At 34.0% G+C, this 26,384-nt stretch overlaps 3 protein-coding genes across 3 annotated transcripts; 1 reads left to right on the forward strand and 2 right to left on the reverse strand.

Annotated features, from left to right (window-relative positions):
• Positions 1–391: 391 nt before the first annotated feature.
• On the reverse strand, positions 392–14,035 carry HELRODRAFT_188839 (hypothetical protein; the record flags this gene model as incomplete). Its single annotated transcript, XM_009024382.1, has 26 exons — positions 13,951–14,035; positions 13,337–13,752; positions 13,010–13,174; positions 12,410–12,483; positions 10,871–10,973; positions 10,416–10,489; positions 9,968–10,067; positions 9,165–9,311; positions 8,432–8,494; positions 7,482–7,580; positions 7,050–7,244; positions 6,687–6,751; positions 6,296–6,392; positions 5,885–6,051; positions 5,318–5,580; positions 4,079–4,197; positions 3,754–3,836; positions 3,260–3,558; positions 3,034–3,106; positions 2,694–2,760; positions 2,064–2,267; positions 1,668–1,843; positions 1,183–1,280; positions 739–914; positions 491–596; positions 392–432 (listed from the first exon to the last, which is right to left on the reverse strand). Exons 2-26 carry the CDS (start codon positions 13,736–13,738, stop codon positions 392–394), a joined length of 3,456 nt encoding a protein of 1,151 aa, XP_009022630.1. The 5' UTR covers positions 13,739–13,752; positions 13,951–14,035.
• A 231-nt stretch (positions 14,036–14,266) lies between these two features.
• Positions 14,267–23,565, forward strand: HELRODRAFT_188840 (hypothetical protein). Its single transcript, XM_009024383.1, has 19 exons — positions 14,267–14,407; positions 15,074–15,232; positions 15,540–15,757; positions 15,884–15,954; positions 16,110–16,165; positions 16,526–16,626; positions 16,961–17,016; positions 17,381–17,493; positions 18,424–18,467; positions 18,645–18,785; positions 18,899–18,974; positions 19,327–19,418; positions 19,653–19,731; positions 20,281–20,387; positions 20,627–20,722; positions 20,987–21,090; positions 21,353–21,484; positions 21,801–22,044; positions 22,261–23,565. The coding sequence occupies exons 1-19, from the start codon at positions 14,341–14,343 to the stop codon at positions 23,239–23,241; spliced, it is 2,937 nt and encodes a 978-aa protein (XP_009022631.1). The 5' UTR covers positions 14,267–14,340; the 3' UTR covers positions 23,242–23,565.
• A 179-nt stretch (positions 23,566–23,744) lies between these two features.
• HELRODRAFT_162063 (hypothetical protein) lies at positions 23,745–25,505 on the reverse strand (the record flags this gene model as incomplete). The annotated part of the gene is made up of 6 exons (XM_009024384.1): positions 23,745–23,902; positions 24,055–24,196; positions 24,392–24,578; positions 24,762–24,881; positions 24,996–25,110; positions 25,229–25,505. The coding sequence occupies 6 exons, from the start codon at positions 25,503–25,505 to the stop codon at positions 23,745–23,747; spliced, it is 999 nt and encodes a 332-aa protein (XP_009022632.1).
• Positions 25,506–26,384: the final 879 nt, after the last annotated feature.

Below are 26,384 nucleotides of genomic sequence, written 5' to 3' on the forward strand. Positions count from 1 at the left end.
CCGGCCAGATAATATATTTAAGAGAGAGAATGGAAATATAATGATCAATGATCAAAAAAGTGATTTCGTGAATGAGTTAAATTAATGGATGAATAAATACAAAAATATTATAACTTAACTTAAGTTATAGTAATCGTATGAAAATGATGAAGAACGTTTAATCACAAATTGAATAATATACTTTGGAAGATGATATAGCGCAGGCATGCATGCACATGCATCAAAAACGTAGGCCATATGTACACAGGCATAAATACATGTACATATATACAAGATACAAATTATATCCAAAGCAATCATACACGTGTGCTTATGTGTGTGCGTGCATTACGGCGCACGCACGATCAACACTTTTCTCATGTGTGACTACTGTTGTTGTGATGATGGTAAACTAGGCGATGTTGTTGTGGCTGTTGTTGTGCAGACCTCTCCCTAGTAAGGCCCGCCAGTTGCGTGTGGTTGGTTGTGAATTTGCGAGTTAGTGATGAACTTGTCGGCTGTGGGTTGACAGAATCTAGGGATGTGCTGTCGGATAACCTCCTGTCAGAACCGATACTCAAAATGTTGTCGAATTCTTTGTACAATAGTCTGCGTGCCTGGTTTTTGTGTGTAACCAGTAACTTTCAAGTATAGAAACCTTACAATTATGCATACGCATATATTCAAAATCGTATTACATGAGTATCAAAAACATGTACATACATGTACACGTACGCACACACACGCACACACACGCACCTGCACATTGCTGGTTGGTATTTGAAGCATCATGGCAAAACAGTTGTGATCAAAGGAGGTGTCGTAGGCCAGCAGACTGCCGTGCACTCCTGATTCGACGAGATTAGATGAATATTCTTTTAGTCCTATTGACTGTAACCATTGTATTACGTGTTCGTTCGTCCATACTTCAAGTTCTAAGAAAATGTAAAAATGTGTCAAGAATTATAAAATAGTGAGAAAAGCTATATGTATATAAATATTTGCTAATAAAATGCATGAATTAAATAGTGAATATGAAGGACAATTATTAAATAGATTGTTCAACATTTATTACTAAGCATGTGAACCAGGAAGCATTTGAAACAAATAATACCAGTTCCCTGAATTAAACAAAAGCTTGATTTAAATTAAATAATTAAACTTGAGCAATTTTAAATAAAACTATAATGTGATAACAAAAACCTTTAGGGTTCAAGGCTGCCTGACTTTTCCTTCTCGAAAGTTCCTCTTTGTCGTAGTTGAGTCTTTTAAGGCATGCAACACCATATTGTAGGCTGGTTCTGTTTATTGATTGGTTGTCGTTTGGTTGGTTGGTTGGATGGTTGGTTGTCGTTCGTTTGGTTGGTTGATTTGTTTGTTCAATTAGATACATATTTGCAAAAAATCGACCAGTGTTATAATCTATTGGTTAATCACTTTGTGTATAGCTAGTGAAACAGCATAATCCAATAAATAAACCAATACATTGAAGGTAATGATCTTTGTAATACTATCAACATCATCTGTCATCTTCATTAGTTTAGTCAAACAATTCAGCCTGTCCAGCATAAAAACATCCAATCAAATAATGAACGCAAAAACAAGCAGTAAAAAAGCAACTGATTGAACAAGGAAACAGAACAGCAACTAGCCAGCCAATCATGGCAAAGCAACAAAAAAGGACCAACCTATGAAATCCATCGACCATCTTCAAATGGTTGCAGAGATCTTTTTTGGTCAGATGGTCGAGCATCCTGGTATCCACCAAACACTCCATGAAGGTGGTTCGATACTGGGGCAATCCCAGAGAGGGTAGCCACTCATTCCCTATCCATTCATGGCTCATCTCACCGATTGCTGTTAACTGCATGCAGTGCATGTGGTTTGTTCGCGAGGTATTTATCAGAACAGACAAATATAAATGAAATCAAAGATGTACAATAAACCTCCACAAATCATCACCATAAAAATAATCTGCCACCCACCATCATCCCAAACAACACCATAAAAAATGAAACATCTATCCATCCGTCCATCCGTACATCCATCAAGCAGGTAAGCGAGGAAAAGAGCAGAGGACTAACAGGTTGCTTGGAGAGCTTAGGAGCAGAAGGACTGGTGATGTTGACCATCTCTTGGATGGCAAGTCTCAACTTCAAGCGATGCAGCGGATTACTGATGCCGATCTCCCTCTGAATCTCCTGGTCGGAGAGGGCCGACATTATGGCGCCACTTTTCACGTTGGCCTTGCAAGCCGCCACGTACCAGGCGGGCATGCCGATCCACAACTGAAAGGTTAGCCAATTGAAAGGTTAGTGCCGTAGTTTCCATTAACGAGGAAATGATTAACAGTGAAAATACTGAATGACATATCAGGCACTCAGCTATTAATTTAATCGGGCAACTGGCCAAATAAATTTTAAACAATCTGAAAATAACAAATAGGAAAAAATCAACTACTTACTTAACCAGTCAAATCAAACCACATTTGATTTAATTAAAAAATTAACAAATCTACTTAGCAAAAACCACAGAGAAGATCAACCAATCAACCAGTTAACTAACCAACCAAACATCCAGCAAGTCATGCATTAAGCAACCGACAACATAATTAACAAACCAAGCAAACAGCTCGCTAACTAACCAATCAATCAATCAACAACCAGTCGAGCAAACATGCAGATGACCAACCAACCAACCTCCAACCAGGCGACAATGGTTGGTCCATTCCACATACCGAATGGGGTTTCTGCTTTCATAGCCTCGTCAAGCAGCTCCTGTCTGCAAAGATGTTTTAAAATTAACTTTGAAATGTCAAAAAATAAATAAAAATTAAATTTAAAAAAATTTCAACCTCAACCTACAACAATCCTGATTTGATATATGTTTAAAAAATATCTATAACCTAACGCAACACAGCCAGGGCGCAACATAGCAGAACATAGCCGAACATAGCACAAAATAATGAATGCCAACATATAGTTGATATACCTACATCTTAAAACAAAATTAAAAACCATGAAAACACAAATTAAGAGGAAACATCATTTGTACTTTTTCTTTTTTCTTCTGTCAAATTCAGATGGTAAAATTCCGGGTATGTCTAATGTTTCCATGATGCTTGTGTCTGTGAATTTTATAAAAAATATGAAATGTAATAATTAAATATAATAAGTAAATAAGTAATAAATATGATAGAATGAATTCTAATTCACAAATAAAAATAATACATTTTATAAATTTCTTATAAGCTTCAACTTTCGACCACGCAGCTACTTACCTTGATCTCCAGCACCACTGACACCACCGGCAGCTTGTAGCAGCTGTTGCTGCTGCTGTTGCTGCTGTTGTCCTTTGTACTTCTTCTTCGAAGCACTGAATATCCTACCGAGAGAAACCTTTATCCCAGGTTTCTTCTTTTTATTCATCTGTGACTTGAAGAGTGAATCTTGGCTGGATGATGATGAGCTGTTGTGTTGTTGTTGTTGTTGCTGCTGTTGTTGTTGTAATTGTTGTTGCTGTTGCCGATGTAGCGTGTTGTTGCTGAGTTGTTGCAGCTGTTGCTGGTTGTCTAACGTCCTGTCCATAGACGGATGGTTATTATAAGTACAAGTGTGTTAATAGAACGTCGCTACAATCATCACAGTCATTATATTTGTTATAATAATAATAATAATAATATCTGAAATTATAGCAGTAACATCTTCTCATCATCACAGACATCGTCATCATCATCTTCATTATAATGATCCAACTCATCAGCAGCAACCGTACCTTAGAATTGGTTGAGTGACGGTCGAGTTCTGGTTCATCATGTACATGTAACTGTTTGATGAAGACCAGGCTTCTCGCGACTGCTGAGTGAATGAGTGAAAGAGTAAGTGAACCCAAATGAGTAAATGAATGAGTAAACGAGTCAGTGAATATAATAAACTAATCCAATACATAATATAAAATTGATAATGATGAATGTAACCAATAATATAATATAAATAATACACCTATCTAATTTAAATACACAAATTGCAAAGAAGGAAGAATGTTTTAGAATGAATGAAGATATAAAAGTAAAGAACTGAACCGAAAAAAAATCACCAACATCTTGGTTAGATTCGTAGAACTCAGTGATAGATGGCGATGGTGATGTGGTTGTGAGATGTTGATGAGGGTGAGAGGACGGCTGGGCAGCTGATACACCCTGATCGAGAATTATCAGTTCTAAATTTCATCATCGCCATCATCGTCGTCACAATCAAAGCGTAAGTCATCACATCGTCGTTGTCATCATGAAAAACATTATCAGCATCATCATTACCATCCCAATCAACACCGATACAATCAACATCATCATCAACATCATCACTTTCATAATATCTAAAATTGAAAATTGATCCAATAAATAAACTATTTATTAAATTTATGAAAAAAAATCATACAACAAATCAATATTTACACAATTTTCAACCAACCAAAGAACAAAACGCAAATTAACTAATCAAAACTTATACAAATAAGACAATCTAACAACCAGTCTGTCAGCTGGATAAATTGTTTTAAATCTACGTATATCTGAAATCGTTGTTTCACAGTGATTTAAACTAGCAAGCAGGTCCCACAACGTTGAAAAAAAAGCACGCACCTCAACTTCAACATCATTCCCCCGAAAAGTGAATTCACATTGCAATCGCCACCGTTATTTGTATTCATATTTTGAAAATGCGACAAAAACCATCGACTAACACATACACACTATCACGTTAATTAGTCCGCGACTGCCACATACCATTCAATACACTACAACAATCAACCATCGTGAAAAAACGATTGCTAGTCGATGAAAGTTTGTCAAAAAAAAGTTGAACCGTTGTCTTAGATATGTTAACAGAATATGGTAGCAAGTTCAATTTTCAACTGGAAAATGCTCTCACTTAATGTGAAGTTTTTTAATCGATATTTAAAGTATTTTTAGATATTTTGTTGAAAAACCATATTTGAGAGAAAACAAATTTGTCAACCTATCAATCAACCCACCAAAAAATTAGTCGGCCAACCAACCAATCAATTAATCAATCTTCTAACCAACCATACAACCAACTATCCAACCAACTAACCAATCAATCAATCTCCGAACAAACCAACCAACCAACCAACCAATCAATTGGCCAACTTACCAGTCGATATTTTTGCAGTCCACTCCTCCTTTGCATGGATGGACTCGGATAATCAACAATCACTCCACCTTATGAATTATTATCATTATCATTAAAATCGTAACGATCATTATCATTAACATCACCATAATCATAATTGTCATAATCATCATCATTATCATCATCACCTTCATTTGACAAATCAAGAGGTGGATACTGCTTATCTCTCCAAGTAGATCTCGGTGATGGAGTCGGTGATGATGACGATCCATCTCCTCCTCCCCCACTTCCGGCAAACAGATTACTTCCGCTGTGATTGCTAAGCGACGGAGACTTATCAACGGCAGCCGACGTAGCTGTGGCCACAGCAGCTGAAGCAGACGTGGCAGCGGATAAGCTAGTCAACGCCGATTGTTGATGATCTGTAAACTGCTGTTTGCTGTCATTGCTGCTGTTGTTGGATGATGATGATGACGTCATTGCAGTCGGATAATGATGACGATTAGGATGATGATGAGGAGCAGGTGATTTTTCTTCTTGTTCTTTTTCCTCTTGGATTAGTCTATAATGGATGATGATGCGGTGACGATAATTAATGTATTAAACGACGATGAAGATGACGAGGAAATGCGACGAGTCAGTGATTAGGACAACGGTATAGTGATGGTAGGAGCTTGCAAATCGTACACATAAGGTCAGCAACGAAACTAGGGCAACGATGAAAAAAAAACCACGACAACAGAACGACGACGAACCTGATCTCGTTGTTGATGGCATCGAGTTGATCCTGCAGTAATTTAGCGACAGAATGTGCGCTATCATCAATGATGTCAGCTCCATCAAGCTCGCCAACGCAACCGCCACCACTCACGACGTCTTGCGCCAACTGCATAGACCGTGACGACACACTTACGGCTGGTTGCTGGGTGATAATAAATGTGATGATGGTCGCGAAGGTCAAGGTGATCCATAAAATGATGACGATGATTGCAATGAATAATAATAAGTTGTTGACGTTTACAGCGACTATGATGAAACTAAGAAAAACAGATATAAATATAAGAAAATATTTATCAACACAACGACACCACCATCCTCATATTAAATAAGTTAATTTAACAACACATGATTGCAAAATTGAAAGTCACACAACAACTCGTCCGTACCACGTGCTGTGGATCAGAAAATTCAGTCCATCTACTTTTTGGGAAGAGATAGAATGCAAAGTCGCCAGGAGCTGATGCTTCGACTTTCATTGGCTGACTGGTTTGGGTCATGAATATTTTATGAAATGCTATCAGTATTCAAGTTTGTATTGCATTATAACATAGAGAACAATAACATAGAGAGCATATAACATAGAGAACAATAACATAGAGAGCATATAACATAGAGAACAATAACATAGAGAGCAATCGTTAATTATACAATTATTAATTTCTCAAAAATGTTCATTTCAATGCTGGCGGCCTTATAGAGGGCTACCAATTAACATTGCTGTCGGAAAATAAATGTCACCATCACCGTCATCAAATCGAAAATTTCCTAATTACCTACCTGTTTTTCTCTGTTAAACTCTTAACCTCCTTCATTAGTTGATCAATCTGTTTCTGCATTGAATCCTTGTAGACAAAATTAAATAAACATAAATGTAGAAAATAACAAACTAAATAACCAAATAAATAATTCACATACAACCAAGCAACATGGCAACACATTCAGTTATAATAGAAAAAGAAGAATGATAAAATTTTCAACTTCAATTTTTTAAATTTCAAGAATAGTCGTTCGGTTAATACCTATTTATATCTTGAATTATCAAATGAATCAATGCATTAATCTCACGGTGAATAAAATTATTTTTCCTCCTTAAATTCTCATATAGATTATTTTTGTGGTTACAAATTTTTGGCCAATCACCTTTTGATTTTCTAGGTCAATTATTGATTTTTTGGACTGTTCTAAGTCTTCGGTGACCCGATTTTTTTCTTCCAACACTTTAATTCTTTCCTTGAGGTGCATCTGCAATCTTTCGTTCGACTCGGAGAGCAGCCTGTCAACAGTAGATGACAGGCGATTGTTGTGTTCCTCACTCAATCTATCCCGGTGTCGTGCCTGTGGTAATGATGATGACGATGGTGGTGGTGGTGGTGATGATAACTGATAATAACGATGATGGCGAATAATGGTGAACGAGTAACATGATTATGTACTTTAAAATCATGAAAACTTTTATTAACTTATAATTAAAAACTTAATGTGGGCAATTTCGTTGTGTGTCTGTTTTGACCACAAAATAAAAAAATTAATTTAGTAATGGGTAATAGAAAGAAAATAAAATAACTTTCTGACCCTTTCAAGTTCTTGATTCAGTTCATCAACTTGCATCTCGAGATTTGAAATTTTCGACAGCAGCGACGCCTTATCCTCCGCCAGGCCCGTGTTACTTTTCTGTTGTCGTGTATGTTGTTGTTCATAGTGCAAACATTAATGACAATGCTATTATCCGACGCTAACTGTTGTAGCAATGATATCATCAATGATAGTGGTGCATACTTTTGAGATAAAATTGCGCTAAAAGCCTGTAATTTTTAGAACTGACAAAACTTTCTTATCAGTAGCACATACTCAAGTGTTCTACTTTGTAAATATATCAGCTTCTATGTGGACGACGTTTGCAGAAAACCAAATAAATTAAAAAGGTGCCTCGTGATTACCGTCTCAACGCTTCAAGAGAAGAAATTGGTTAAATAATTCGAAATGAAAATGACTAGACTTGTAGAGGAAATAAAGAAGATCTGATGAAAATGTGATCTATAGTGAAGAAGTAAAATATCAATATAATATCTATCTTATTTTTAGAGATATAGGGAAGAACATATGGAAGATAGTGGAATCAGATCAATGGGAGATACAAAGTAGAAAATTTAAAGATTTGTATGCATGGGATGGGTTTTATCTTAGATAGAGTCATGACAGAATGAAATAAAAAATATTAAACAAGAAGATATAATTATACCATCAAGCATTATTAGGATAGCCACAAATTGCAGACTCAATCGAATGTTATTCATAAGTATTATTATATGTGATTTAAATGCTTTCATGCAGTAATTTCAATATATAATTTGCATTGCATAAGAAAATTATCAACAAACAATACTGAATTTGTTTCGTGAGTGTTTGTGTTGATGTGTGTGTGTGTGTTTATGGTTAAACATATAAGCACGTTTTTGTATGTGTGCTTGTATGTGTGTGTGTTTGTGTATGTGTGTACGTGCATAAACATATGCAAAACTAACAGAAAGTGACGATAGTGATGTGGATGTTGGTGGGGCGTTGAGGGACTGCAGTTTCTCTTCCAACTGTGTGTGAGTACGATGGAAAATATTCCCAACAATTTCATTAATAACTAATCTTCAAACAGTACATACCACAACAAATAACATTTTTTAAAAATTAACAGAAATAAGGTAAAACTACCAACTTAACATTACCATCATTGAATTAGGGTCCAATATTAATCAGTCCAACATTAACACAAATTACCAGCAACATGAATAACCAAATACTAAGTTGATGCAAAAATAATGCCGCTTTCCCCTCTAAAATGCGACAACATAGTTTTTTATTGAAACAACTTTGTACTGGCACCTCCTCATGCTTCCAGAATATTACAATTGTATTAATTGAGCTAGGCCAGAGTTTAAACTCGTGAAGCAAAATAATTTGATAATCACACTTTGACAATATTTTGAAATATCGCTCAAAAACAAACACAGTGCAAGGTTTAAAAAAATATTTAATATAAACTAGATACAGAAACAAATAATCTGTAGAATGATATATATATATATCAATACATCTAATAAAATTAAATTAAAAAACAATTTTGTGTCATAAAATTGAGTCACATAAAACCGACATTATTTTCGCACTAAAATAATAAATAATTCAAAAATCTTTCAAAAAACCACCTATAAAATAGATACTTTATAAAAAAATTTTCCAAAAATGGTAAAAAAAATGAACCACCATTTTGACGAGGGTTGTCTTGGCATCGAGCTGATCCATCAGTTGGTTGTTGTCTTCCTGCAGTGAGGAGCACTCCCGCTGAATGTTCGTGTACCTCTTCTCCAAGGTTGATATCCTCTCCTCCTGGTCTTCTTTCTGAGCGTTGCACTAAATATAGGACGTGCATGACATCGTGTGATGATGTGCGGCCGATGAAGATGATGATGATGGATATGATGAAGATGGTGCTAATGGTGGTGGTGGTGATTGTGGCGCTGATAGAAATGATGATGAAAATGATGAAGATGGTGCTGATGATGATGGTGGTGGTGATGGTGATAACGATGATGATGAGGAAAACAAGTAGGAAGAGGAAGGAGAGGATGAAAAAAACGAAGTGTAGTTGTAGTAGCAGAGTGCATAAGTGGGGATGAATATGTTGCATTCTTACCAGTGATGATTGGAATAAAAAAGCCTGCAACAATTTGCATCATAAATCAATAAATTCGCCATCTAGTAAGCAAATTACCATAATTATAGCCACCACCACCACTATTATTATTATTAATATTGTCATTTGTCACTCAATTCATTGTCTGTCACCATTATTACTGATGTCTTCCCAACAACACTTAGAGAAATAACAACAATAACATCAAGAGAAACAATGATGTTGATTGATATTAATGACCATCATCATCTTTATCATCACCATCATCATCATCTTTATCATCACCATCGCCGTAATCATCATCATCATCGTCGTCATCATTATCGTCTCAATCATCATCGTCATCGTCTCAATCACCATTGTCATCACTAACCTCCTTAATATCATTCTCTAATTTTTTATTAATCTCTTGCTGTTTCGTTGATTCTTTCTGCCAAAATAACAAATCCTCATTCAGAGATGTTATCTTCGACCTTGCAGAGAAAAGTTATATTTTACATTTAAAAAAAAATTATGATTTAATTATTATTTTAGCCCCTATTTAGTATCAATTATCAACTACTTACTTATCATATGTAAATTCCATTCAACTTATTCTAATATACCACGAGAAACTTTCACAATGTTTCATTTATTAGTGAAAAAAATTATACACTGTTCATAATAATTTTTCTATAGCTAAAATGAAAATTGGATAATTGCAGAAGAATTTGACCACAATGATGTGGTGATGATGAAATAACAATGGTGATGATGATGAAAAAGCGATGGTGATGATGATGATAAAATAGCGATGGTGATGATGATGACAATAGACACACCTAAGATCAACAATCTGGGATCTACACATAGTAAGTTCAATGCTTTCCTGCTTTTCCATCAACAATGATATCCTCTGCTCACCATTCAATGGTCGAAAATGTGGAATGGTGGATGATGATTGGTGGGTGAAAATAATTATTATAATGACAATTTATCATATTATTAGCCCTAATTATAATATCAATAAATAACAAAAGCTGTTGCCATTTTTAGTAGTGGCAGTAGAAATAACATACACATTCATAGACGCGCGCACACGCACAAACCCACACACATACACAGACACACATAAACATGAAACACACACATTTGCATATGCATACATACACAACAAACACCCACATATATTCACACACACACACACACACACACACACATATTTGCACTTGTACACAAAAAATCCCACAATCCCATTCGCATGTTAAAACACACACACGCACGCACGCACACTCACCTTTTTATTATTTTCCTGTAATGAAGTTGAATTAGCGGTGCTTTCCTCATCGTTATCAGTACTGCCTTTCATCTTAAACTCCATCTCTCTATACTGAAAGAGCTAATTGGACAGGATGAAGAATAATGAAATATCATAAATTCTTCCTTCTAAGAGTATATAAGAAGAAAGTAAATAACACTGTTTTACTCACACATACAGAGTTTTTACTCACACATACGCATACACATACGCACACACATACGCACACACACATCGCATACATAAACATGCACATACACACACACACACACACGCATTGCATATATAAACATGCACATATATACACACACGTCCATGCATTTACGCATTCAATGCATGCCTGTTTGAGTTTATTTTTCTTTTATTGTTAGCTGTTGTAACAACAGAAAAAGAAAACATCATCATCACAAACATCATCACAAACATCATCACTAACATCATCATCACCAACATTATCATACTTTATATCTTCAGTAAATTAACAAACATCAACAACATCATCATCATCAGCTGCTGTCACAATGATAATGGTGATACAATTGGTGATAATTTAAACAATGATGGTGTTGAAAAAAATCACCACCACAAAATTAATAACAGGTAAGGCTAGCATCATTATAAGCATTATTAAAAAATAAAATCTCATCATTAATCATCATCATCTTTTATCATCATTATCATCATCTAAATTGAAATGGATGACAGCAACCTTATCACAACCCAACCTATAAAAAAAAGTTAATACAAATTTTGATACGAAAGTTTTTAATTTCTCACACCAGACATTTTAAACAATCCTCATTTTCAATGTAATCATTGCTGTCATCAGTCATTGTCACCACAATATGCATAATTTTCTTTTTTTCTAAATCCTTCTCTCTCTCTCTCTCTCTTTTTCTCTCTCTCTTTTTCTCTCTCTCTTTTTTTTCTCTCTCTCTCTCTCTCTCTCCCTCTCTCTTAGCCATCACCATCATAACCACATTATATTCTTCATCAGTATTTTTATGAGCATCATCATCCTTCCTATCAACTGCCAAACAATTATTTTTTTTATTCACCACCATTTGTGATGATCATTAGCATCACCACAAAATCATCTTCGTCGTTGTCGTCACAACATGACCATTATTATTATTGAAATGATTTGATATACAAGTATTTGTATATAACCATATCATGTCATCAGTATTGTTAATGCCGCTGCAGTTATTAGTCAAAACCATGCCAGAAAAATCATCATTGTCATCATCATCGTCATCATCAATGTCATCATCATTTAAGATGATAACACTCTGCTATTTAGAGAAGCTTTTCAAAGCTTAATAAATGAAAATATTTATCAAGTAATAACTTTGGCCAAACTGGACCAGGCTTTTTTTCATGTGATGAAAGAGTAAACAAATTATGATAAAATAAAAATTCATAATATATCAAAAATTACTATTACCACCACTACATCATCTCTACAATCATCATCGTCATCAGCAGCAGCAGCAACAGCAGCAACTGCAACTTACTTCGTTATTGGCATACATCAACTCCTCTTCCAGTTGTACAATTCTTTCCATAGCAATCTTCAACCTCTGTCTCAACTTTTTTGCAAAATTGTGATAATAATATAATTTTATTAAATTATACCATTGCGATAATATAATTATATTATATTATGACAATAATATAACTATATTATAATTTGAAATAATATAATCCTGTTGAAATATTTTTTAAATGATTGATCAAATGATTGTCGATAACATGACTGTTGCTGTTGTTGTTGTCACAGTTGTTTATGAGTAGCACCATTGTAACTAACATTAGCATCATGTTACTTGCAATAGCAGTACAACCACTTAAGCTTGAATAAGAGTAGTAATTAAACTGCTAACAACAAGATAGTCATGATAAAGAGGATGAGGACAAAGAAAATGATGATAAAGTATGGTAATGGTCAAGTTGCTGATACAAATGATGATACAAATGATGATACAAACACTAATAAAAAAAACATTTATTGAAACAAAGCTGAACAAATAAACTGCAATAAAAAATAAAAACAATTTAGAAAACTTATACTGAAAACATACAGTTGACTAAATTGACCATCAATCTGCAACCAACCTTTTCATCCAAAGCCTTGTGATGTTCAAACAATGACTTGAGGGCCTTGAGGACTTCGACCTCACTGGACACACCCCCACTTGCTGCTGATTGCCGTTTTACAACTGTCATACGAAGAGATTTCTCATGTCTAGCAACCAAACACTCCAAATGCTCCAGTAACAACTGTGGTGATTATGATTATCATATAGACAAATATATCATAACATATGCTAATAGTTGATGTTTTTATTTTTATATATTTTATATATTTTTTTAGACAAATAAACGATTATGAAGTTAATAAAAATGATATTAATACAATAGCTAAGTAATAAGAATATGCACCTTTGTGTTACTTCTCTCAGCCTTCAGTTCAGAAATTTCTTCATCTTTTTCAAGTACCTGTTCTTGCAGTAACGTCACCTCCTTGCACAAGCTGACAACTTCCTGGGGCTGGTTCGAATACAACTGCTTCGTCAGTGCATCTCTTTCGCGTCGCAACTCTTGAAGTTCAATGTTGGCCGATGACAATTCATCTTGTGTCTTGTTCAATGACTCCAAAAGTTTCTCTCGTTCATCAGTCATATTCTCAATCATGAGTTCAAGGTCATGTACATTATCTTCACCAGACGAACATTCTTCATCATCGATGTAGCCAGCGCCAGTTCCATTGGACCCCCCACGGTTTGATTCCGACATCAACAGCGCTGGACCATCCTCCGATATCGTTGGCAAAACGTCACACATCACTACTCATCCAACTGAGATTTGATTAATTTTACAAACAATTAAATTATTAAATTAAGTATGTTGTTACGACTTAAAAAAGTTTCATATTTTATTCTTTAAAAATTTTTAAAAATCTAGTAAAAAATTCTGCTGAAAAACAATTACATAAAAATAAATTGACGAGATAGAGAAAAAAAATTTTAAAATTAAAAAATTTGTAAGAAGCGTACGTCCGAGGAGCCGAGAAGCATGACAATCGCAAGAAAATAATTAAAACTAAATTAAAATAAATTAGTGGATAATTGGTGAAAAAATAAACAGCAATGACCAAAAACAAAGATTGTTTAATCATTAAATGCAGAAATACAGATTTTATGTAGGTGCAGCCTACATTTAAAAAATTTTTTAAACAATTATTATTATAATTATATAATAGCAACTTGTAATTATTAAAAAAAAATTTTTATCTTTCATTACGTTTATTAATCTTTGTTGTATGTTATATATATATATATGTATTATCGCTGTGTTTTGGTTCCTGTGTAATTGACTTGAGAAAAAAGTGAGTTTTGTTTACGCCGGTTTTATAGTCCGTATTTCTGTATTTCAAAAATATCGAAATGGCCGAAAAAGTCGAGAAGTCTATGGAAATTGATAAAAGTGTGGAGTTTTTGTACAGAACAATGCGTTAGTTATTCATTTTCAGTGTTATTTTTTAAAAATCAATTTATTTATCTCTCTCTAATAATCTAAAATTCATTCTATTTGTAATGTATTTAATTTTTTTTCTCTAATATCTAATTCTAATGCTAATCTAATAATTAGAGAAAATTTATTCATTAATTTAGTAAATAAAATGAATCAAATCACATGTCAATGTAGAAAATTTATTCATTAATTTAGTAAATAAAATGAATCAAATCACATGTCAATGTCTAATTTTGTGTTTCGTCTCTCTACTAATGCTAATCTAATCTGATATAATTGATAATCTCCAATGAAATGACCAAATTCAAAAATATCTTTTTTAAATTTTATTTTTTCTTTTCAATTTTCATCAATACAATTATGTGCAAAGTTTGATTTTCTAATTGCAATGTGCAACAACCAACAACAATCAACATTGTAATTAGTGCAAAAACAATTAATATTAATAAAAATCTAACTCTGACTAAATGAATTGGGATTGAAATGATTGTCACTATTTCATAAAATATAAATAACTGTTAAAAGTTTATCATATCTTAATCATCAACAGAATGTCCATCTCCTATTATTAATTACTACTTTGTTTCAGTTCATTTTCATTTCATCTTGATCTTTCACTGAACTCAATGATTAAACTTTGATTAGTTGAAAGGGATCCAAGAAAGAGGCGTGTTAAATTGGTGCAGCCCCACCTTTTGCAGTTGGATTTTGCTGCCCTTGGAGACAGTTCAGATGACAGTGACTTCAAACTGAACAGTGACCTTGAGGATGATGAAGAGGACGACGATGATAACGCCAATAATGGTAAATTATAAATTCATCTAAATGCTAAAGTGGTTAATAGATACATTCATTTTTTCATTCATTCAATGATCCTCTGTAGTCTCTTAAGGGACCGTTGAGGCCGATGGTATTCTTCTATCTCTCCAAAATTCTTTTCTTTCCCTAGCCATCTTCATTGAGCCCAATGTTCCAACCCTCGTCCATTCCGTGATATCATCCATCCACTTCCTCACAGGACTTCCAACTTTTTTCTTCCAGTCCCTCTTTCTCATCAGTACTTTTTTTTAGATACATATTAGTTTGTTATTTATTTTCAATTTTTTTACAGATAATAGCAGCAAATCCAGCGATGACAAAGATGACGATGACGACAATGATGATGATGAGGATGATAGCAGCCATGAGAACAGTGAATCTGATGCAAATAATAAGAAGAAGAAATCAAAGAAAAAACAAAATGCCTCAGAGGATGAGAATTCTCAAGATGATAGAAAAAAGAAGAAAGAACAAATCTCCAAAGATGAGGAAGAGGAAGAAGATGATGATGTAGGCTTTTATTGATGACACTCTCATCTCACTTTTATTGCATCATTTTTTGTAATTAACATATTATAATTAATCCTAATTAATCAATAAATCACATATTAATATGTTGATGATTATCTGCTGAAGATGTCCAATACTGAGATGCAAACGAAGAGAATCAAGGTGCCTATATGCTGTGTCTGCCTTGGCGACTCCAAGTTAGTGAATGTCATTATCGTTGTATATTTTATAATCTTCTTCATCATCGTTGTTGACATCATTTTATCATCATTTCCTAGTGTTGATATCATAAATGTCACCATTAATCCTTATCAATCTCTTGTATATTGCTATCATCGTCTTTATCATACAGCAGCTCCGTTAATGAGATCATCGAATGTGATGGTTGCTATGCTCCTGTCCACGAAGGTTGGTTACACTTTTTCCATATTTATTTTTTGTCTTTTGTTTTTGCATAATTTTACATCTTTTAATTCTACCTACATCATTAATGTGTGGGTTTTATTGTGATGTGATGATGATGAATTCAATGTTTATTGTGTTATCATAAGTTTTCTATTTTTACGAAAGCCGTATTGTTATATTTGTAGCATTACGTAATATATCAAAAAGGCTGCCATTTAATATAAATTTCAATATTTTTGCCAGTCATACTAAACTTTTTCATCAAATGATTTTCATCAGCCATCTTAATTGGTTATAAGAATTGATGTTTTGATTAAATTATGTTAATTAATCTTAATAAATTATGATAATTTTTATTTTCAGGTTGTTTCGGAGTGTCAGATTCTCAATCAGTGTCGAGCAGCGATTCGTCATCAAGTATGGAACCTTGGTTTTGCGATGCCTGCAAGGCAGGAGTCAGACCCGTATGTTTATGTCAATTCGTTCATTCATTCATTTATTTACTCATTCATTCATTTATTTATTCATTCCATCCATCCTTCATTCATTCAATTAATTATATGACCACAGTGAATTAAAATTGATGACTTCATGAGAGATGAAAAACCACTACTGATGTTAACTGTTGTTCCATTTACTAGGATTTCTCTTTTTAATCATTGCTGCTGGTTTATGTGAATTTTAAATTGAAAATATGAAATTGAGGGTTTTCATTTTTTTGTAAAATAATTTTTAATTAATTATTTTATAAAATAATTTTCATTTAATTATTATGTAAAATAATTTCCACCACCCCAGCACTGTGAATTGTGTCCGAATAAAGGGGGAATCTTCAAGGAAACAGATACTGGAAGGTTTAGACATTGTCACGATAGTCAACGTCATTACTGTCATCCTAGCATCTCTCATCATTTTCATCATCTTTATTATAATGTTTAACCCTTATCTCATCATCATAACATCGCCGTCGTCATCATTTTAGCAATCAGTAATCTTCGTCATCATCATCATTGTAATATCAGTCATTATTATCATCATCATTGTGATAACTAAAATTGTTATTCTATACTATAATAACCATTATAGTCATTGTCATTATAATCTAAATTTCATTCATCATGGTTGAAACAAAAATCCTTATCATCGTCATTATCACCATCTTTTTCATTACCATCATCATCGTTATCATCATCGCCATCATCATCATCATCATGGCAGGTGGGTGCACTTACTATGCGCCCTCTACACCCCTGGAATGGCATTTGGGGATGTCGAGAAACTCAACAACGTCACCCTCTTCGAAATGCCATTTGCAAAATGGGGTGCCAAGGTAGGCGTGGTGGCGACGAGGATAATGATGTAATGATGGTGATGATGTGGCTATGATGTTGATGATGTAATGGGGTGGTTATGGTGATGGCATTGGCGGAGGGATGATGACGATAATGATGGTAATATAATACTTTCAAAATGCCATGTACAAAATGATGCTTAGGTGCTGGTATAAATAATAAAAAGCGCTAATGTTAATGTAGACGTCGATGCTATTTCCATGATAAATTGTTACAACATCAATAACCTTGTTAGCCTATGTACAAGTTGCTTAATTATTAATTAACATTAATTAACTTTTTTATTTATTTATTTTTCATAAATTCTAATTTAATGTCATGAATATTAATTAGGAGTGTTCGCTGTGTGAAGATGTACGCTTCAGTAGAACTGGCGTCTGCATAAAATGTGATGCGGGAATGTGTAGGGTCTACTTCCATGTTACTTGGTTAGTTGGTTGGTCATTTGGTAGACTGGCTGGCTGGTTGGTTGGTTGGTGTATTGAATGGTTGGTTGGTCATTTGGTAGACTGGCTGGCTAGTTGGTCATTTGATAGGCTAGTTGGCTGGTTGGTTGGTCATTTGGTAGGCTGGTTGGTTGGTTAGTTTGTTGGTCAGTCAGTTGGTAGGTCGTTTGGATCAATGATTGTTTAGTTGGTTGGTTGAGGAAATGTTTTAATGACTTGGTTGGTTGATGATTTTTAAATTAATCAAAGCGAACGGTTTGTTAAGTTATTTTTCTCCATTAGACAAATGTTTTTATGAATTTTTAGGGAATAGTAATTTATGACACACAATAAAATTGATGTCAACGTCACAACGTCGCAACACACAATTCGTGCCTGACGTCAACATTGGCTTCTCCTGATTGGCTCTTAAATTAAACTTCATACTCACTTCATCATAGCATAAAATATTTTACTACTTTCAGTGCACAGAGGGCAGGCTACTTGAATGAGGCATCACCAGATGAGGTTTGCTACATTCTGATTATTTTTATATTTCCATCGCATTTTTTGTAAAAAAAAAAATTTTCAAAATAAAATGACTGACATTTACTGCAATAACTTAACACAAATGACATTAACATTTGCGACATTAACATGTACTATAATGACGTAGTAATGATAATGACGTTAACATTATTCCAGGAAATAGCAGACCCCTATTATGCCTACTGCAAGCAGCACGCGGATCGCAACTCGACCCGACACCACCACCGCAACTGGCTAGCTCTCCAGTCGAACCTCAAACAGACTGCTATCGAGCGAGAACTCAACACTGTGGAAAAGGTTTGCTGGCTTTTTTGAGTTGGTGTGTGCCTGCGTGCGTGTGTGTGTATGTGTGGTGTTTGTATACTATGATATAGATAGTTGCTTTATATTTTTTTACCATCACCTCACAGAGTCGCATGCAGAGGAAATTGTTGAGTCACCAATCCAAGTACAAGCTGACGAAATCTCTCAAGCCCCCGTGTTGGGGTGAGTCTTGCTTGATCACGTGATGATGTTGATTCGGTGGTGGTGGTGGTGTTGGTGGTTGTGGTGTGTCCTTGCTGCTGTTGTTGTTGTTGTCGATTGTGGTCATGTGACGTTTGAGGTTTTTTAGTATTGGTGGTAGGCAGTAATTGTACATGAACTTTCTTATTTTCAATTATAGGTCCCTTCAAATGTCATTAATTATTTTCCATTTCCAATAATTATTTTATCGGTAATGTACCTTTATCTGACATGAATGCCATTATATTTAAGGCTGCGGTAGATGGATGCGTTGTTAATATTCCAGCTGAGTCAAATGAAGCCTGATTAAGTACTCTTTTTCATTTTGATATAGTGCCCAAGGAGAAGGTTCCGAAGATGCTGTTGAGTAATGCATACGTTCTGAAGCAGCTGTTGAGAAAGGCTGAGATACTGGGCGTCACTGATGTAAGTTTTTACTTTTGTGTACACTGTACACATTGTCACCTTTTTGCATCTTGGAGATATTAAAAATTATTATTTATGAATAAATAAACGATTGGTTGGTTGGTTGATTATTGAAAAAGTTAATTATTTGATTGCTCGTTTGATCCATTGGTTGATTTATTGATTTTAATTATTAAATATCTACGTTAACGAATAAATGAATGAATAAATAAATGAATTAATGAATGAATACAGGATGCAGGAAGTGTGGAGTCAAGAAAGAAGGGCTACTCAGCTCCAGCATTCAACGTCGACTTCATCAGCTACTATTTGGGTATCTGTCGTTTTTAATTTCTCTTGTTGTTTTCATATTCTTTTTTTTTCTTTCTTATTCTTCCTTTTTTACTAACCCCTGGATAGAGGTGTAGTTACATTTGTGAGTAAGTTCATTACCGTCTGTCGTATTGATAAGTAGTTTTTTGCTGAAATTTTTAGATTATTGAAAGTTTTGATTTGTTAAAAGAAAAAGGATGCTTGTCATACACGGTGTATAGCGTTTTTTAATTGCTTTCAAACTCGTTAGGAAGTATGAATGTAAACAATTGTTATCCATTTCAATATACATGCCCTGTGTCATTTTTGATTTGTTTAATATTTTATTCTTCTGCATTGTTTTTATAACACTTTGTAATTATGACATTTATAACATTATAACATTTGTATGCAACTGACACATTCGATTTATGCTAATTAATTTATATAAATTAATTAGCATAAAGTATGTAATTTTATCATTGAATATTTTATTGTCATCATCAACGTCAGAGCGGAATGAAGTATGTAATTTTATCATTGAATATTTTATTGTCATCTTCAACGTCAGAGCGGAATGAAGCAATTGATTCAATGAGGTTGAAGTCTGGCGAGATGGAGAAACAGAAGAAGGAGCTTCAGAGGGAGGAAAAGTCACTGACCGCCAAATATGATGATGTGTGTACCTTACATGCATGTGTGTGTGCGTGTGTTTGTTTGTGTGTGTGCCTATGTTTGTGTGTACGGTGTGGCTGGATTATGTGTGATATACACTATATAGTTGAATCTTTTCGGATTTTAGTCTGTTATTTTTGAAAAATATTTTATAAAATTAAATGAAAATAGTTTTTCTATAACCAAAAGACGCAGGTAGGTTATTTTCTGTCATTTAATCATTTTTATTTTTTGCTGTTAAGTTGAAGCTAGAGTTAGCAGGCCTTCAATCGTCGAGCATTCAAATTCAGCAAAAAGGACTCCGACTTTGGGATTACATTATGTTCCTCTCTGGCAAGGTTTGCATCCTATTAACAAATAATAAATGTATCTATTTAGGATAATTTATGTATCTTGATAATTTAATACATGTATCTAGATAGATATATATATATAATTAATGTAATATGTAATATATGTAATTGAGTTTCGTATTACATGTCCAGTTACCACTGCACATATCTTCAATCAGTGCAAAATTTTGTATTTCAACGAGTTTTTTCAAATTTTCATTCACACAATATCATCGACATTTTAAAAACTTCTTTACAATTGACAAACAGAGGCTTAGAATTCCTGAGAGTGTCAGTTTCAGGAACCTGCCCATGTCATCACCGGCCAATAAGGATGCTTCAAAATCAGCTGGTACTTCTGGACCATTACAATGGTTAGCTGGTTGCTCATTTGCATAAATTTCTATTCCTATTATTTATCTTATTATTATTATATAAATGCCGGTCGTCTTACTAAAGATTTATTAAGTATTATATGATTGTGAATCTTTTCTGATGGTTTTTATATTTTATTCTTCGGTGTGTTCTTAAGCATTGCTCTTTTAATGCCATCATTATAACCTTTTACGCAACCGGCACATTCTATTTGCTTGACTTTAGTTTAATTAATTAGCTTATTAATTTATTCAAATGCAGTTGTGCGTCATGCATGAAGCAGCATGACCAACACCTACTGGCCAAATGTGACAAATGTAATTCGCACTATCACTTATCCTGTCTCGATCCTCCGCTATCTCGAATGCCGAAAAAGACCAAACTCCAAGGATGGTTAGTTCTCCTTTACTGGGTTGAGTTTTTCTAGGGTTTTGTCGTGTTGTGGGGGGCTGGTGAAGTTGATGATGGTTATTATGATACACACACTCACATACACACACACACATGTATGCACACACGTTGGTGATGCTTGAGATGTAGTAATGTTTTATTTGCATGGTAATTTGTCTAATGTTAAAAAAAGTATGATTTCTAGGCATGTTATTTTATTGATGTAGTAAATTAGTTTACACAACAAAACCATTTTGCTACCACTACCACTACATTTTTTATCGTGTTTCTATTATCATCATCTCATTATGATGGTCAGGCATTGCTCCATGTGTTCGAAAGATTCAGCAAACGAAGGTAACGAAATTGAATCAGATAACCTCGACCCAAACGACAACACGGTGAATTTGACTGCTACCACAACAACTACAGCTGCAACTACAATGAACTCTGATGCCGCTGCTGAAGATGGTGCCAACACTAACCAGCGCAGGCTTAGAAAGAAATCTCTCATCAAGGAACCATTGAAATATACGACACAGTTTGCTCAGAAACTTCGAGATGTTAGTTGTCATTTCGTTAGTTCTGTTAACGCATTTTTAACCACTCATCTTGGGCTGGTTGTCATTCATAAATTTCTATTAACAAATGTTTTTATTTAAGAAAATATGTCAATATTTGATTCGTTTAGTTCTAGAATTTACATATGTTTCATATTTAATTAAAAAATAAATATATTTTATATTATTTATTTTATTATTTGAAATTGAATGCAACAGTGGAGGGAGCACAAGTACAGAAGAAGGCAGAAAAGCTCCAACAAGAGTCACAACAACAAAAGCAATCAACTCACATCTCCCAAGGTCTCAAGCCAAATCCAGCCACCAAGAAAGAATAATAATAGTAATAAAAATAACGGCAAAAATAATAAAAGAGCGGCAAACACCCCATTATCGATATCCTCATCAGATAGTAACAACAGCCAGGCTGAAGATGACGTGGTGGGTGAAGATGAGGATGACGTTGAGAGAAATGGAAACAGAGAAAAACCACGAAGCAACAAAAGAATAAAACTACGACAGCCACCAAACATCACCACTGTCATTCGCAATACCAGCACCGCAAATGCTCCCACCGGAATTAAAATAACTTTCACTCCACCTAAATTCTGTGGTAGTGGCAGTAGTGCCGTTAGTAAAATAGAACATCTTCCTGGTACAAATATAGCCAGTTCTGGAAAATTATCAAACTCACAATTTCAGACATCTATATTAAGTAGCATCTGTAGCGGTAGCGGTAGCGGTAACATCGTCATAAACGCTGCAGACAGTAGCATTAAAAAAAGTCCAACTGCCGGCTCTCGCGTTAACCCTGTTGTCGTTGTGAAAAAATCTCCCCAACTGACTTTAAATAACGAGAGCTGCAACGGCTCCAGCGCCAGAAACCTCAGCGCCGACCTCACTGACGCTGCGACAAACCTCGCGTTAAAACCCACGAAAAAAATACCAATCGTACTAAGAAAGAAAATTCATTTAATAAATAATAACGACAATAACAATGACAAGAATTATTGCGACGGTAACAACGATGGTAATAACGAAATCGCCGAAAATAACAATATGACGTCACAATCGACGCCAGTTGCCGCACTGGCTGAGGAAAATGATCAAACTACCCGCGATGACGATGACAATGAAGATGATGGGGATGATGACATCATCGATGATGATCAATTAATTGAAATAACCGACTCCGAGTGAGGTGTCTATTATTGTATATATTTGAAATATTCGACAGATCTCAAATTTTATATTCATAATTTCAAAGATTTAGTAATTATTATAGAACATTTTATTTTTTACGGTTGTTTTATTTTCTTTATTTGATGTTTACAAAATAAAATGTTTATAATTAATCATTATACATTATAATAAACTGCTCGTATAATGAACACTAAAAATACCTTATTAAACTGCCAGTCGTTTTAAAAAATTATGGATTGAAACTTTATAGTTATCCCATAAACAACTTTTTGGAAGCCTTATTCAATAAGTTTTAACCTATTAGATTCTACAGTTAGAATTACTTGAGGTTTTGAGGATTGTTACTGTTTAGTCCGTGTATGCACTCGGCTTTGTTGCAGCTGAACGTGCAAACTACAAAATGTTTTAGATGTTAGCTTTCGAAATTGAGAAACAAATATAAATTTATTTATTGTAATTTTCTATTTATTGTAAACTAAAATACAGATTGATTGATAACATTAGGTTGGATTTTTTAATAAATTTAATAGTTCTGCTACAATAATTTTTGAAAAGTCGTTGTCCAAGAATGGATAATGTGTGGCGCTTTCAAGTTGGACTCCTCTTGACAATGACTGTGACGCCAGCGACGATGGAAATGACGACAGTGTCTGGTCATCTGTTTAAATTAATGAATGTAAACCATTTTTGAAAGCTTGAAGTTTTGTTAAAATAATGTATAAGAGTGAATCTGAAATAAACTATCACCGAAAAATAAATTTTAAATTATAACTGGTACAATAGTCAAATGGCGAAAGAAATCATGATTACATTTTACAGTGTTGTCATTATATACACCCAACGTCTCCAGATATTTGTCAAGGTCTCCCTTATCGACTAGTACATCGTTCCTACTTGAAATGGAAAGGAATGGAATTTTCCGGAAAGCAAGTGACGTCACGATGTTACCCATCTGTTCATTGGGTCATCAAAATTATGCTTTTTCATTGTGATGTTTATTGCAGTTACTGTAGTACCAAAAAAAAATAAGATACAACATTGATGGTGGCTGTGGTTTGATGCAGGGCTACTCATAACTATAATAATTTACATTTACCAGTAAAAGAAGCATTAAAAATTAAAATATAAAAAAGAATAAGTGACGAACCACATTGAAGTTGATCCCATGTGAGACCTTAGCCATGTGTAGAATTTGTTCCTTGGTGCTATGGTCACCCATCAGCCCTTTCATCTTCCTTCTTGATCTTTCTATCAACAATCTGCCCAGTGGCCACAGTAACAGGTGGTTGTAACTGTTAATCATCATTATGCTTCTTTTCAATGGCTGGATCCAACTGTTATATAGTACAGTGATTACAGCATTTAATTCTAGGTGGGTGAGAAATAAGTTACAACATCATATCTAAACTTGTACTGTTTGACTGAAAATTTAAAAATTTATTCAATTCACCAGTGTTAAGAGACAATAGTATTTAGGAACATCAACCAAACTCATGAAGAAGATATACTTGCTTAACCTTGGTGGTTTGAAACCAGGAAGAGGAGAAATGAGAGCAAGTCTCTGGAATGACTCACAATTGGAGGCTAAAGTAAGAGCTGAGAAACATGCCATGCTGTGCCCAACAATCATATCAACCCTTGAATGTGAATATGCAAATTGTAAATCAACATCATGAAAATTCAATCATTTAGATTCTTAGCAGAAAAATTGTTTTTGCATCTAACAAAAAAATCAAAACTAATTAAAGAACATTTTAATTCTTCTGTTGGCCAGGAAGTCCAGTACAAATCTTGACCTTTCTCCCAATAGCTGGTAATCAAAGAAGTTATCATCTGCCGGAGAAACACCTTCAGTGTATTTGGATCCTGTGGAATAATGAAACATCACCTCTTATTAATATTAATTGAATGGCGACATAATTTATAACATTAATTATAATATTATTTTTAAATAGTAATAAACTAAGACTGATGAACTGCTTACCCACCAAACAAGGCATAAAAACCCTGCAATTTTCGTTATGTAGTGGCATAAAGACATTGTTTTGCAAGCTTTCCAAAACGTTGTCATCATCAATGCTGTGTTCATTCAATAGAAACAGCACATTTTTTGCATTTTTAATATCTTTTGGAGGACCTGTATCAATAAAACCGACATAAAAAGTTGCTCCCGCCGGACGACCAGACCATAATTCCTGACACGTCGTCATGTATGTTTGTAGAATTGGCCATGCTAGGTTGTCACTTGTCCTGAGTTTCATGTTGTGTAATAAACGTCGTCTGATAGGACTGAAAATTTAGTTTAGAATAAATTTTATAACTTTAATTAACTCTAAAGTTTAAACACCTTTAAAACATTAAAATTAAAAAGCTTTATTTGCAAATAGAGAAGAAAAGTTAGCAAATAGATTTAGTAATTTTAAAAATAAAAACAGCAATTTGTGACAATATTTTTTACACTTTACAATATTACAATTATATTAATTATTAACCTCTTTTAAATTTTTAGTAAAATCAAAAATCTAATTGTTAAATAAATATTAATTAATTAATTAAATTAAAAAACCTTACAACCTAAAAATAAATAAAAAATGACTGAATGTTTTTGAAAAATGTTGTGAAATTTCATATAAAACGCTTAAAACACTATCACTAACTTATTTATTTTACTGAAAATGGAAACTTTGTTACAAAGTAGAAAAAAATTGGAGGTGATCATCTTCATCGCTGGCTTATCGCCGCTTCAATGTAAACACATGGATGGGCAATTTTTTAATTTCAATAGCGCGCATGCAGCTACTAACACACTGCCTGCTAATTGAACTTTTAAGACAGAGCTGCAAAACTAATTCACATCATATTTATATACTCTACCTACCCATACAATTAATCGATATATATATCTACACAAGCGTATTTATACGTTTAAATCCAGAGTATCGGGAATTAGGAACTACGTCAGTACGGCAAAGCGGAAAGAAAAACATGTATATCGACGACCAATCATTTATCTGGATGCGTGTCGGTCATTACAATGGCATTCTGTATTCCGGCGTTAAACATAAAGGAAACGATTGTTCGAGTAATCTTACTCGCCCTGCTGACAGAACTAGTTTAAGCTGGTGGACTTCATATTATAA

Source organism: Helobdella robusta (genome assembly GCF_000326865.2).
Source record: "Helobdella robusta unplaced genomic scaffold HELROscaffold_4, whole genome shotgun sequence".
NCBI lineage: Eukaryota > Metazoa > Annelida > Clitellata > Rhynchobdellida > Glossiphoniidae > Helobdella > Helobdella robusta.